This window comes from Ipomoea triloba, chromosome 14 (genome assembly GCF_003576645.1).
Source record: "Ipomoea triloba cultivar NCNSP0323 chromosome 14, ASM357664v1".
Taxonomy (NCBI): domain Eukaryota; kingdom Viridiplantae; phylum Streptophyta; class Magnoliopsida; order Solanales; family Convolvulaceae; genus Ipomoea; species Ipomoea triloba.
The window spans coordinates 19,871,344-19,886,460 of NC_044929.1; the positions used below are offsets into that span (position 1 = coordinate 19,871,344).

The 15,117-nt window shown below is 38.8% G+C and overlaps 1 protein-coding gene across 1 annotated transcript; it reads right to left on the minus strand.

The window, feature by feature from the left end:
• Positions 1 to 9,592: 9,592 nt before the first annotated feature.
• On the minus strand, positions 9,593 to 13,749 carry LOC116003716. The gene is made up of 6 exons (XM_031243627.1): positions 13,284 to 13,749; positions 13,060 to 13,137; positions 12,125 to 12,205; positions 11,796 to 11,950; positions 10,510 to 11,708; positions 9,593 to 9,997 (listed from the first exon to the last, which is right to left on the minus strand). The coding sequence occupies exons 1-6, from the start codon at positions 13,713 to 13,715 to the stop codon at positions 9,882 to 9,884; spliced, it is 2,061 nt and encodes a 686-aa protein (XP_031099487.1). The 5' UTR covers positions 13,716 to 13,749; the 3' UTR covers positions 9,593 to 9,881.
• Between the last annotated feature and the right edge of the window lie 1,368 nt (positions 13,750 to 15,117).

The window sequence follows — 15,117 nt, forward strand, 5'->3', positions numbered from 1 at the left end:
TCTTAGAAAAAAATGTTATATATGTCAATGACCTTGTGGTCAAGCGGCATGAAGTGACTCTCCCAAATAGAAGATTATGGGTTTGAGCTTCGATGGGGACGATATTGACTCGTTAGGTTTCAATAATTAATCAACTCAAACTGAAAATGCTAATAGATAACTCAACTCTTTCTTCTTTGTTTATTTTCTTTAGTATATTTTACTCATTTTTAAATTTGATTTTTTGTGTTTAATAGTACTTTTAGTGTAGTTTCTAAATATATAAATTTTGTATACTAATACTAAATTTAATATTATGAAAAATTGAATTAAAAATAAGTTTAGTTAAGTCTCGTTAACCGAACTAGACATATAAAATGGGACGGAGGGAATAATATAATGAGTTGCAATGATACCCATGTGGCTAATTAATATAATGAGTTGCACTACTGATTCTACTGTGCTAAAACCTTCATCCATGGTGCTTACTGCCTAATTAAAATGCCATTATTCACAATTGATGTGGACAATGACATGCAGCAAAGGGAAGCATGGCAATAAATTATTAAAAATTCACCAAAAGCAAATCAAGTAGTGATGAAAAGCTCCAGGCCACTCTAGCTAATATAATAATTATTGAAGATGAATTTTGAGTTACTACTGTGACTGTTCAGTGTGTGATTCATGTTAAGGTTAAATCAATGTATCAATCAATGTGAAACTGGGAACATAACAAATAAAGCCATAAAGAGTGGACATTTGCAAGCACTAGAATTGAATTGCGCGCCACATTATATTGATTGAGCTGATCTGGTGTGCTCTCAAATGTTAACCGGCCTGATTCTTTGAACTACTGTGGACAAGAATGATATATAGGAGGAAGGATTAAGATTCCCAATGTGACAATTAATTAAGAGTTGAAAGTGATGGGATAGGCTAGGAAACTCAGACTGAATAGATTATCACAGTTCAGTTACTTTAATTCGATCTATTCAAAGACATTGCAATCAAACTTTAGAGCCTAAGTGAAACGCATTGAGTCAATTCACAAGTCACGGCCCATGTGACTTAGCTCAAGAGGTGGCCTTGGCCTAGTTTCGAAGATCCACCTAGCTAATAAGGAGTGTTTACTTGAAAATGTGATAGGAATAACATGGATATGCCTCGTTAATGTTGATCATAAGGTCACACTGGGATATTAAAAAGTATGTGCCTTAATTACCAACTGGTCACTTCCCCAGTGCGGTACAACCGCCATGGACAAATTATAAATAGAAGAATGACACTAGAACGAAGCGAGACACCTTCACTTTACTAATGAAAACCTTGTACTCAATCTCTTAGCATATTTGAGCACCGCAATCATTTTTCATTATTTTCCCTTTGAGTTAATTATATATATCACCAGAAATAATAGTCTTAGCTGAAAACAAGATACTCAAAAAGTTTATTTTTTATATCTTAACCTTTTTTTTATCAACCACATGTAATCAAAGTTGGAAAAAACTCAACTTTCCTTTGAATACAAACCTCGTGACATTAATTTAGTGGATGAGCAATTACGTACACTTGAAACTCTCCCCAGACAAAGGTGGGTTTGAATCCCCACCACAGACAATCTGAAGATGAGATCCACTAATTTTATTTGATTGGGTTACGCTCCTGGTATGCAGAACGGTATAGTTTGGTGTGAGGCTCGAAACTAAGTATCAATAAAATTAGGTTAGGTAAAAAGTTAGCCAGCACTGTCCATATTCCTTCAAGGGCAAGCGACTAAGGCAGAAATTAAAACAACTAAAAAATATTATACGAAAGACTGAAAGAGCTCTAGCAAGTAGCCTACCTGCAGCATGAAAAAAAAAAAAAGCACATTGGAATATTGAAGTCCATAGAACAGTATTAATTATTAAAGTAGGAAGTGAAGCTCCTTCCTTCAAAGCATATGCTTACTCTTTTAAGGTATCTTTGAAAGTGCAAAATTTGAATTGGGTTTTGGTCTGCCTATGTATGTCTAATGTTAAATTTTTTATTGGAAATGGAAGAAAGCATATATTATCGTCTTGGTCGTCGTCCCTTTACTACGCTAATCATTTGGTCTTTCATGTTATTTAATCATGAGTTGAAGCTTATAATAGTAGTGAGAGCTTTTATTTAATTTGCCTAACTAAAGCCTATTACTCCCATTGTTTAATTTTGGCCTATAAGTAGGGAGGACTCTGATCTGCTGATTCTTGTCCACCGGCACCGGCGCCGGCGCTCTGTTGCCCACTACATCCCCTCAAGTGGGTGACATCAATTTTTTTTTTGTTAATTTTAATTACTTTAATGATATTTCATTTTTATTTATTTAATTATCATGAATCCAACTATCAATTTCGTATTATATTGTGCAAAGGTCTCATGGCAAAACAAAACTCCCACAAGTGCTCTTTTTTTTTTTGAGTATTATTGACTCCGTTACAGTGTAGTATTTTTTCATAGCTACTTTCTCAAACCTACTGAAGCACAAGCGCTCTTTGTTTTAATGTATAATTCATCAAGAAAATATCTGTGCACTCATACCCACAATAGAATCAATCACATGCCCATATTACACTTTGGGATAACCAACAAAGCTAGGCAAAGTTATTATCTTATGGGAACAACTATAGCCAAATTAATCAAACTGTTAGGATGGTAAATATTCAACTTCCAATTGTAACATTTTCAAGTTTGAGCTGCCTATTAATTTTTTGGTTAAAATTGATTAGTTATGAACAACTTAGACCGGTAATAGAGCTCCCTTTATTAGGACTCTCTGAGTTTGAGTCACGTTAGGACTAGCTATCCTACTCTACCTGAGACTCCCCTTGTATATATATCTCCTATTCCTCATCATTGTAATTGTTCAATTGAATCAATACAATATTCAGTTCTCATCTGGTATCAGCTAGCCTAGGTTTATTTTCCAATGGCTGACGACTCTGTTAATTCTTCCGAACGGACCGTTTCTGATGCAGCTATTTCTTCTGCGGTTTCTTCAGCAGCTGCTTCTCTGTCTGCTGCACATCACTATGTTAGCATTAAGCTAACGAACAAGAATTTCTTGTTTTGGAGGACGCAGGTTATTCCGTTTCTTCGTGGGCACGACCTCATGGGTTTCGTTGATGGCACGAACTCTTGCCCTAATCGTTTTCTTCCCGTTTCTGAAGGCTCCTCCGCTGCTGCTGCTCTACCCAACCCGCTGCATGCTCCATGGGTGCGCCAAGATCAGGCGGTCCTTAGCATGTTAATCTCTTCACTTTCGTCGGAAGTTATGTACCTCGCAATTGGTTGCACTACGTCGCGTGATCTCTGGTTGGCGCTTAAGCAGGCTCTCGCTTCTTCCAGTCAAGCTCGGATTATGCATATTCTTGGACAGCTGCAAACAATACGCCAAGGTGATGCCTCCGCCGTCGACTACATTGCTCGTGCGCAAGTTATGGTGGAAGATCTAGCTCTTGCTGGCCGTGCGGTTCCTTTGGAGGATCAGAATATGTATATTTTCAGAGGTTTACGTCCATAATATCACTCTGTCGTAGCCTCTTTGAATGTTCGAGGTCAGCCGGTGCGTCTTCCCGAACTCGCCGATCTCCTTGGCTCGCATGAGTTCGCTACCGGTGATAGCTATGGTAGTGTTCCAGCCCCTGCAGCTGCGGCTTTTGTTGGCCAGCGTGGTAGTGGAGGTCGGTCGCGGTCTTGGCGTGGCGGATCGAATCGCCGCGGTGGGAATCAGTCACGTGGCGGTGCTGTTTTCGCCGACCAGCAGCAGCAGGGCGGTGGTGTGCAGCGTGGACGTGGCTCGCATGGCGGTGGCAGGTCACGTGGGCGATGTGGTGGTAATTGGCAGCCTCAATGCCAATTATGTGGCAATTATGGCCATCTCGCACCAGCCTGTTTTTCTTTAATTGGCCGTGGACTCCAAGCTCATTTAACATATGCTGAGGATGCGCCGAATCTTGTGTCTGACTCGCATCTTTGGATTCCAGACACTGGGGCGACAAATCACGCGACCCCTGATATTGTTGCGTTCTCTACATCTGAAGAGTACACTGGTGGTGATGTTCTTCGAGTTGGTGATGGTACAGGTTTGCTTATTAGTCATACTGGTCATGCTTCTTTTTCTACCTCGTCTAAAGTATTTAGGATGTCTGATATTTTACATGTTCTTGGTTTGTCTTCCTCTCTTTTATCTGTGCAACGCTTTGCAAAAGATAATAAAGTCTTTTTTGAGTTTCATCCATCCTTTTTTGTTGTGAAGGATATAGCAACCAAGGCAATTCTTCTTCGCGGCAATAGTTGCAATGGTCTCTACACGCTGCCCATTCCGAAAAACAGTCCCCGTGCNGGTTCTAGTCGCAATAATCGTTGTACTTCTTCTTTGTGTTCTGCGTGTCAATTGGGCAAGTCTGCTCGTTTCCCTTTGCCACATGTAGACTCTGTTAGTTCGAATATTCTTGATTTGATTTATACTGATAATTGGGGACCAGCTCCTGTTTTGTCTTCTTCTGGTTATCGTTATTTTGTTCTTTTTGTTGATGACCATTCTCGTTACACGTGGTATTATCCTATGAAATTGAAGTTTGACTTGTATGCCATTTTTGACAAGTTTCGTGCCTTAGTTGAACGGTCATTTAATCGCAAAATTAAGGCTATTCAGTCTGACTTAGGAGCTGAATACAAAAAGTTACATACTGTTCTTCTTCAGTTAGGGATTAATCATAGACAATCATGTGCCTACACTCATGAACAGAATGGTCGTGTTGAGAGGAAGCACAGGCATATTGTCGAAACTGGTCTTACTCTTATGGCTCGTGCGTCTGTTCCATCTCGTTTTTTGGACTTTGCTTTTGAAACTGTTGTTTACTTGATTAATAGAATGCTATCTAGTGTTTTGCAGAATTCCAGTCCTCATTTATTGTTACATAAATCTTCTCCCTCATACTCTTTTCTTCGTGTGTTTGGTTGTCTTTGTTATCCTCACTTGCGTCCTTATAATCGTCACAAAATGTCGCATCGGTTATCTCCTTGTGTCTTCTTAGGTTATCCTGAGTCTTTTAGGGGGTACAGATGCATAGACTTAACGACTAATAAGATTTATATCTGCAGACATGTATACTTTGACGAGAATGTGTTTCCCTTTGTTAGTAGGGTTGCTGTGCCATCTCCTCCCTCTGTGCAGAAGCCGTGGGCTGAATCGGTTTTACAGGTATTGTGATCTTCTCTTGCTGATTCTGCTCAGGCTGCTTCTCCTGTCACCACCACTGCTGCTCCTACTCGTCAAAGAGGACGACCCCGTGGCAAGTCCACACGTCCAACTGTTCGCTCCCATGCAATGGCTACGAGGAGTCGGTCTGTGGCTCCACTTTTGGCTCTCTCTGCTCAGGCCTGTCCTACCGAGCCCACTTGCTACACTCAGGCAGTTAAATTTTCTGAATGGCGAGAAGCAATGGATCTGGAGTTCAATGCGCTTTTGCACAATCAGACTTGGGTTCTAGTTCCTCCTCGCCCAGGTATGAATGTGATTGGGTGTAAGTGGGTTTTTCGTACTAAACGTAAAGCTGATGGTTCAATAGAGAGGCATAAGGCGAGACTTGTGGCGAAAGGGTTTAATCAAGTTCCTGGTCAGGACTTTTTTGACACCTTTAGTCCGGTTGTGAAACCCACTACAGTCAGATTGCTTTTGAGTTTGGCTATTTCCTCAGGTTGGGTGGTTAGGCAGCTTGACGTACACAATGCATTTTTGAATGGTGATTTGGCTGAAACTGTTTATATGTGTCAACCACCCGGGTATGCTGATGCTCAATTGCCTGATCACGTTTGTCTGTTGAGGCGTTCCTTATATGGCTTAAAGCAAACTCCACGAGCTTGGTTTAATCGGCTGCATACTTTTTTACTCTCTGTTGGGTTTATAGCTTCAAAGACTGATGTGTCATTATTCTATTACTCTCGTGGTTCTGCATGTGTGTATCTTTTAGTATATGTTGATGACATTTTGGTAATGGGGACTGATGAGCTACTAGTGTCTGATTTACTCTCTNCTGTTAGTGGTTCTAGTCGCAATAATCGTTGTACTTCTTCTTTGTGTTCTGCGTGTCAATTGGGCAAGTCTGCTCGTTTCCCTTTGCCACATGTAGACTCTGTTAGTTCGAATATTCTTGATTTGATTTATACTGATAATTGGGGACCAGCTCCTGTTTTGTCTTCTTCTGGTTATCGTTATTTTGTTCTTTTTGTTGATGACCATTCTCGTTACACGTGGTATTATCCTATGAAATTGAAGTTTGACTTGTATGCCATTTTTGACAAGTTTCGTGCCTTAGTTGAACGGTCATTTAATCGCAAAATTAAGGCTATTCAGTCTGACTTAGGAGCTGAATACAAAAAGTTACATACTGTTCTTCTTCAGTTAGGGATTAATCATAGACAATCATGTGCCTACACTCATGAACAGAATGGTCGTGTTGAGAGGAAGCACAGGCATATTGTCGAAACTGGTCTTACTCTTATGGCTCGTGCGTCTGTTCCATCTCGTTTTTTGGACTTTGCTTTTGAAACTGTTGTTTACTTGATTAATAGAATGCTATCTAGTGTTTTGCAGAATTCCAGTCCTCATTTATTGTTACATAAATCTTCTCCCTCATACTCTTTTCTTCGTGTGTTTGGTTGTCTTTGTTATCCTCACTTGCGTCCTTATAATCGTCACAAAATGTCGCATCGGTTATCTCCTTGTGTCTTCTTAGGTTATCCTGAGTCTTTTAGGGGGTACAGATGCATAGACTTAACGACTAATAAGATTTATATCTGCAGACATGTATACTTTGACGAGAATGTGTTTCCCTTTGTTAGTAGGGTTGCTGTGCCATCTCCTCCCTCTGTGCAGAAGCCGTGGGCTGAATCGGTTTTACAGGTATTGTGATCTTCTCTTGCTGATTCTGCTCAGGCTGCTTCTCCTGTCACCACCACTGCTGCTCCTACTCGTCAAAGAGGACGACCCCGTGGCAAGTCCACACGTCCAACTGTTCGCTCCCATGCAATGGCTACGAGGAGTCGGTCTGTGGCTCCACTTTTGGCTCTCTCTGCTCAGGCCTGTCCTACCGAGCCCACTTGCTACACTCAGGCAGTTAAATTTTCTGAATGGCGAGAAGCAATGGATCTGGAGTTCAATGCGCTTTTGCACAATCAGACTTGGGTTCTAGTTCCTCCTCGCCCAGGTATGAATGTGATTGGGTGTAAGTGGGTTTTTCGTACTAAACGTAAAGCTGATGGTTCAATAGAGAGGCATAAGGCGAGACTTGTGGCGAAAGGGTTTAATCAAGTTCCTGGTCAGGACTTTTTTGACACCTTTAGTCCGGTTGTGAAACCCACTACAGTCAGATTGCTTTTGAGTTTGGCTATTTCCTCAGGTTGGGTGGTTAGGCAGCTTGACGTACACAATGCATTTTTGAATGGTGATTTGGCTGAAACTGTTTATATGTGTCAACCACCCGGGTATGCTGATGCTCAATTGCCTGATCACGTTTGTCTGTTGAGGCGTTCCTTATATGGCTTAAAGCAAACTCCACGAGCTTGGTTTAATCGGCTGCATACTTTTTTACTCTCTGTTGGGTTTATAGCTTCAAAGACTGATGTGTCATTATTCTATTACTCTCGTGGTTCTGCATGTGTGTATCTTTTAGTATATGTTGATGACATTTTGGTAATGGGGACTGATGAGCTACTAGTGTCTGATTTACTCTCTAAACTGTCTAATGCTTTCAAAATTAGAGATCTTGGTGAACCTGGTTTCTTTCTTGGAATTGAGCTAGTCAAAACTAGCAATGGTGTTATTCTTTCTCAACAGCGGTACATGTCAGACATCTTGAAACGGGCTGGAATGACTGATTGTAAACCTCTCGCCACTCCTATTTCTACATCGAAAACTCCATTGCTTATTTCAGATTCATATGAAGATCCAACGAAATACAAGAGTTTGGCTGGTGCTCTCCAGTATCTCACAATTACACGGCCAGACTTATCCTTTGCGGTCAATCAATTGTGTCAACATATGCATGTTCCAACATTGTCTCACTGGGAGCAGCTAAAACGAGTGCTCAGGTATGTCAAAGGCACCTTCTCATTCGGCTTGCGTGTAACTCAGTCAAATTCTGGAGAGCTTCATGCTTTCTCTGATTCTGACTGGGCTGGTTGTCCTGAGGACCGTAAATCTACTAGTGGGTATGCAGTGTTTCTTGGCACCAATCTTATCTCTTGGGTGTGCAAGAAACAGAAGACAGTTGCAAGATCATCCACGGAAGCTGAGTATAAAGCCTTGGCTGATGTTTGTACTGAGGTCATATGGATCATGTCCTTGCTGCGTGAGATCAAAATTGATGGCATCCTTACTCCCAAATTATGGTGTGATAATCTTGGTGCTACTTATATGTGTGCGAATCCAATTTTTCATGCAAGAACTAAGCACGTGGAGATTGACTACCACTTTGTTAGAGATAGGGTTGCCAATGGAGATATCCAGGTTAACTTTATTTCCACAAAAGATCAATTAGCTGATATCTTTACAAAAGCTTTGCCTAATCCTAGATTTTCTTTTCTTAGGGACAAGCTTCAGGTTAGTAGTTTACCCTGCGCTTAAGGGGAGTATTAGGACTCTTTGAGTTTGAGTCACGTTAGGACTAGCTATCCTACTCTACCTGAGACTCCCCTTGTATATATATCACCTATTCCTCATCATTGTAATTGTTCAATTGAATCAATACAATATTCAGTTCTCATCCCCTTCCCTCACCACTCAAAAAATATATATACTATCTTATTGGTCAAACAATTGAGTAAGATCCCGGGCACACATTCATCACTATTAGTTATAATAATTGAAGTGTATCAAACGAAAAGAATTGTGGCACTCGTGCAGAAAGCAGCCTTATAGCTCTAGCGCCTAGCAGTCGCCATATCTCCACTTTCACAGTTTTAATAAAATTAGTAGCAGTGTTGCATATATACTCAGCTCTAGGGCATTAAAAAATGTAAGCACATGCCAAGCAATACCATTAACAACTGAACAAGGCATCTTGCAATAATTAACTAATAAGGCATCAGCCATTAGAGAATCTGCTTGATATGATTTCAGATCTCAAAAACTTAAAAACATAAAATCCTAATCCATTGATGAACATTCAACAGTGTACAAATTCATCCACTAGAGTATACTGACCAGCTTCAGTTCTATGATTCTACATGCTGTTATGATAATTCAACACTGCTTAGATAAACACAACAGAGAAACTAAATTATAAACATTGAACAGATAAACCAAAACTGATGGTGTTGGCCGCTGATCAGGCATGAGTACTGCTGAGCAACACAAGTGAGAGAGACAATTCCTTCAAGCACTTGAGGACTGTCAAGAAAATGTAGAATTGAGGGTATTTGAGAGGAGTGGAATTGATGATTGGCCTTCAGGTTTTCCTTGCATACCATAATGTCTTTCACCAGCCCTCCAGAATGATCACAAAGATTCAAATAGGGGGAAAAACTCCACTCCTTATCTTGCTCATTTATACCTTTATGTTCAGCTGATTTACCACATTGAAGTGAATTTGGAAGTGTGGAGGCATAAATAGATACAAACACAGGATATTTCCTAATTTGGGCAGCCATTGAATTTGAGATTTTGAATTAACTATGCAGACTAAAATAGAAATTGTGATTTTTATGTCAGTTCTTACTGGTGTGGTTGTATCTCAGGTCCAATATTGGTGGAATGCAGGGCTTTCATCAAAGCCATTTCTTTACACATTCAGCCACAGAAGTAAATCGTGGATATAATGAAAACTTCCTCAAAAAATTACCTTTTACACTTCATCATAATAAATCAAAGAGAGACCTTAGGTCTTTGAAACCCGATCTAACCTGCGAGCCTTCCTCTTGGAATGTCTATGATTCAACAACCCTTTGAAAGGAAACAGAAGAGGGCGAAGTAGCTTCTTTCGGCCTTTTCTCCCTGCACATATAAATTGGACATATTAGGTGGAGATTTATGGGGTTTCTTCTTTGTTGGGAGGGGGAGGGGGAGGGGGAGGGGGTGGGATGGGGCTGAGGGGAGTGAAGTGGAGAAGATGAATAAGAAACAGCACCAGTTCCTATAGAAGAAAAAAACTGGATGGCAAGAGTAAATGGAAATGAAGAGAGAGAGAAGAAATTCCAGGAAGCAATGGTGGGACATCAAAACTGAAACTAACAGCAAACAGTATGAATAGAGAAATCATAGAGGAAAGAAAATCTCAGCCTAATACAGGATGCATTGTCTGCCAAAATGCTGACATTTGAGAAGAATATAATGATAAGAGAAAAACATTTAAAGCTATGCACTGAAGAGAGACAATCAGAAAACAGGTTTCCCTTAGCTTACAACAATAAAACTTTTGAAAAAAAAAAATAGAAAACAAAAACAAAAACAGAAAAAAAAGGCTTCATAAAAATTATTTGATACTCCTAAACATCATGGATTGATACCTGAATGAGGTGCACCGTGGATTTGATATCTTAGTCCAAACTGGCTGTCTGTTTCCATTGGCTCTTGCTCATTGTCTTCCATTAGTTCACCTTCAGCAGGATTACACTCACTCTTGTCTTGCATGGGAATACTAGAATTACTCACAGGCAATCCATCAGCCAAACTAACAGAACAATCCCTAGTTTCTGCTCTCTCAACTAACTGATTGTGTGAACCCACATTATAAGATACCAAACATGGTTCCTTCTCACAGAGGTCCTTTGTATCTATGAAGGCTTTATCAATAGTAACACCTTGTGCATGAAGACCAGTGTCAAGTCTATCTGGTATCATAGAATCTTCAATGTGTGTAGAATTGTCTGATGGAGCAGATATTTCAGCTGAGGTGAGATTAGCATGGTACAAAGATACATCAGCATCAACTATGGAAGTGTAAATTGTTGCACTATCTGGCAAGGTATTTTGTTCTTCAGAATTAGCTACCTGACTTTCTGATTCTATTTCAAGCATTTCATTACCACAAGAGCTTTTGCCATCCTCTCTGCAAGTGTAAATTGTTACATCACCTTGCAAGGCATCTTGTCCTTCAGATTTAGCTAGGTGACTTTCGAATTGCAATTCAAGGACTCCATTGTCAGGAGATATTCTTTCGAAAATTGTATTCTCTTCATTTTTCTCAGCATTGTCCATATCAATTAGAAGATCAGTTGTTGGCAAAGAAAGTGTCATTGAAGCTTCAACTTCTGAATTCGTATATATATTTTGGGCATCAGATACAGTAGTTTGACCATCATCATGGAAATGATTATGGCCACCTTCCTCAGAGATTGCAGAAGTTGCAAGATCCACCTCAGTTGGCTGAACAGCAGCAAAGTCTGGAGCAGCATCCAGAAGCTTTGGTTCTAAATCCCTTGAAGATATCACATCTCTGATCTGCAGACCGTGTGGAGGGAGACCATTCATAGCAGAGGTAAAATCTATGGGCTTCACATTTTGTGATACATTGCTGGGAGCTGAGAAGAATTTCTCAATGTCATCTAATAGCAAATCACCCTCACCGCTTGAGATGGGATCCCATTTAAGCCAATCATCAAATGCAGGCTTATCAGAATTGGCCTGTCTGCCAGAGGATATTGCCTCAACCTTAATGGTTTCCTTGTAATAGAACTTTTTCCTCAAAGCATTTTCTATAAGAGTTCTGTCATATACATAGACTACTTCAAAACACACAATTGAAAAGGACAAATTATCAGTAAAACTGAAGTTTCTAATAATAGTTCATTACCTGCAATTTTTGGAAAGAGCTGCTTTAGCATGTTCCAAGGAAAGACCAAGCAGAGATACCAAATTCACTACATCATATGGCCCTCTAAATTCAGTTACAGAAGGAGCATCACTTGTAAGAATAATATTCTTCCCTCGTGTCCAATCCACCAATAGCTGAAAATTCAAATATGGAGTAGTTAACATCAGAAATGTGCAAATTTCCCACAATTCATCTGTCACAGATGCCTAAACACTAACGGCTAAAACATGCACCTAGTCATTGTAAAGAAACTTTCTGTTCTTATCTCTAACTTAGGACTTGCTATCATAAGAGCTTTCAGCACTCACCTTGGCATTAGATATCATTTGCCTCCTTGCTTGAGCATCGATAAGAAGACTTGAGTAAGTTATCTCAAAATACACCCCACGCTAAAACCAATAAGAGGATAAAACTTGTCAATGGTCCAATTATAGTCATATACAAAAAACAAAAACAAAAATGATAATGTGCGCTAGTATGTTTGTGTGTGCCATATACAATACCATAAATTTCTCTAGTTTCATTATTCCATTTACAGTTAACATAAAGACACCCTGATGCTCACCAATGACCTTAACTCAATAAGCCATATTTTATAATAAATTATAAGTTGTCCCTGCTAGCCAATTTTAATTAAAATGTAGTGTGCATTGTGTATGAGTGCCTTAAATTTCTCTAATTTCATTCTTTCATTTACAATGAAAATAAAGACACCCCCAACACACAATAGTGGACCTTAATTCACTATGATATTTTTTAAGAAATTACATGATGTCTCTGCCTGAAAATTTTAATTTAGAATGCAGTATCCATTATAATTAGAAATATAATCTGTCACTTGAAAACATAACCAAGCCCCTAAACACTTGGACTCAGAGTGGAGCTATTTTCTTCTTATAAGTGAAATACCAGAGCAAACTTACAAAACTGAGTACTTTGAAATTTCTGAGACTGATAACAGACAAGCAAATATCTGCCATCATGCCCTTACCGCACAATTATACACACAGACACATAATAATAATCAGTTTACAATAATCAGAAAACATGCATACAAATTTTGACCTTTTTAAGTTTTAATCACATACAAAGTAGAGTTTCTGGTTTCTAGTCAATCATCATTTGCATACACCTAATAAAAATACATCAATTCAAAATTACATGCAATACTAAGAGGAAATTTTATTCTCTCCTTTCTATTTGATTTTACTATGTATCTTGGAAGGCCTAGGGAAAAGCATACCTGGATAGCCGCTTGAACCATGGGCTGCTTCAATCTAAACAGCAACTTCTCTGAGAAATCAATGGTAATAATATCCACCTACAAACCATAGGACCATAAATTATAGCCTTGGTTAACACAAATTCCAAAATACGTGTATCTAAAAATGTAGGATAGCAGACTCATAAATGATCAATTAGTTCAATCAAAGCAAAAATGAAATCGAATCTATTAATCAACCAAACCTCGGAAGTCCGGCAAGCATGGTCGAAAGCATTCTGATTGAGCGGCCTGACGGCAACGATGTCGTAGCTCTTTAAAACAGGGTTTCCAACGTTGAGAACCGAGGCTTGAGCGGGGCTATCGACCATTACAGTCAAGCGAGTGTACTGGCGAAAGGGGGCGGAGACGGGGACGCTGAGGAGGTCGCGATGGAGCTTGACGGCGGAGGAGATAGAGGGAGCGAGCTTGAGGATGGATGAGAGCGGGAAGAGAGGAATGGAGCAACGGTCCGATTCGGACATAACGCCCTTGATCGTGCGGTTGTAGGCTACTCCGGTGTAGCCGAGCTCCATGGCCTTGATTATGAGCTTGAGGCGCATGGCCTTCACGGTGTTCTTGTTGGCGACATGGCGGTCGGATTCAAAATACGGAATGTTCAGGTCGAAGTACCCCATCGCCGTGGGGTTGAGATTCTCGGAGAATGATCGGAAAATTCTCAATCAGATTGATGAAAAGCGGTGGAGGGTTCTAAGGAGGTTTTAGGAGGTGGACTGGTTGTTTCCCTCGAATTCAAAATTGGGCCTCATGGCCCATGAAGCCCATCATGTATTTTATTTAAGTTATTTAATTAATTTTATTCTCCCTAAAATTAAATCTACACTATATTTAACACATCCTTGCCAAGTACTTTGCGTTCAAATGTCATGTAGTGACTCTCTCATATGGGAGGTCATGAGATTGAGTATCAGTGACTTCAATAGGTAAAAACAATAAAACTCTGTACCTTATGAATATGACATCGTCATTTCGATTCAGGGTCCATAATATAAATTGTCATATTTAACGGCTAAAATTATAATTTTTTTAGAAATAAAGATTGAAGGATCCATTTAACTATTCTAAAAATAGTAATTATTATAGTTTATAAAAATTTGACGATCGAACAACGAACGGAAATGTTAAATTTTAAATTATCTATGAATGTGTACTCATAATAATTTACTAAGTTTTATTATAAGATGGTACCCAACTACCCATTCATTATAATGCACTTGAAGAGTCATTATTGAATATGATCAAATTGAGAAGCTTTGTTCCATGGCAAGCATTATTATTTTCAATTCATTATTGTGAATCGTAAATAAGGTTTCTCAAACACACACACAACACACCAATGATTGTAACCTCTAATATGCATGTTTATATATTGAATATGAAAGCTTATATACAACTATTCAAAAATTAGTCTCGCTCATTCATAAATAGATAAATAATACAGTATAAATAAATAAAAGTTGAGATAGTTTATTTAGCTCGTTTTATTGCCAATTATATGCTCATGAGTAGTTTGATCATTTTTGTTTGATATATCACATACTTATTAAATCTGCTAAATGTACCAATTAGTATTTAGTAATAAATTAAAAGACGTAGTTAATTTTCAAAAAAAAAAAAACACGTAGTTAAGTTACTTGTAAGCTGCTAGCCATTTTATATTTAGGTAGATTAAATATGTAAATGTCATAGCTTTTTAATTAAGAGGATAAAAGTACAAGCACAATAAAAATAGCTAGACATATTCCACAATTAAGTTATAGAAATTGTACAATCTAATCAATCATGAGTAGTTGGTAAAAAATGTGTTTATTGAGTGGACTAGTTCCTTAGATGCCTGCGGCACAAGAACGCTTCATCAAACTAATTAAGGACCCTTTTGAATAGTTTTTTTTTTTTCCAATTGTGTTCATTACATGCAATCAATGATATGGAGTGTGTGTCCATATATATATATATATATATATATATATATATATATATATATATATATATATATATATATATATATATATATATATA

Excerpts from the sequence above, each read along its gene's own strand:
- LOC116003716 (XM_031243627.1), bottom strand. The coding sequence starts at position 13,715 with ATGGGGTACTTCGACCTGAACATTCCGTATTTTGAATCCGACCGCCAT. Across the intron at positions 12,206-13,059 it reads TGGTTCAAGCGGCTATCCAG|CGTGGGGTGTATTTTGAGAT; the intron begins GTATGCTTTTCC and ends TATTGGTTTTAG. Across the intron at positions 11,709-11,795 it reads GCTCTTTCCAAAAATTGCAG|AACTCTTATAGAAAATGCTT; the intron begins GTAATGAACTAT and ends TGTATATGACAG.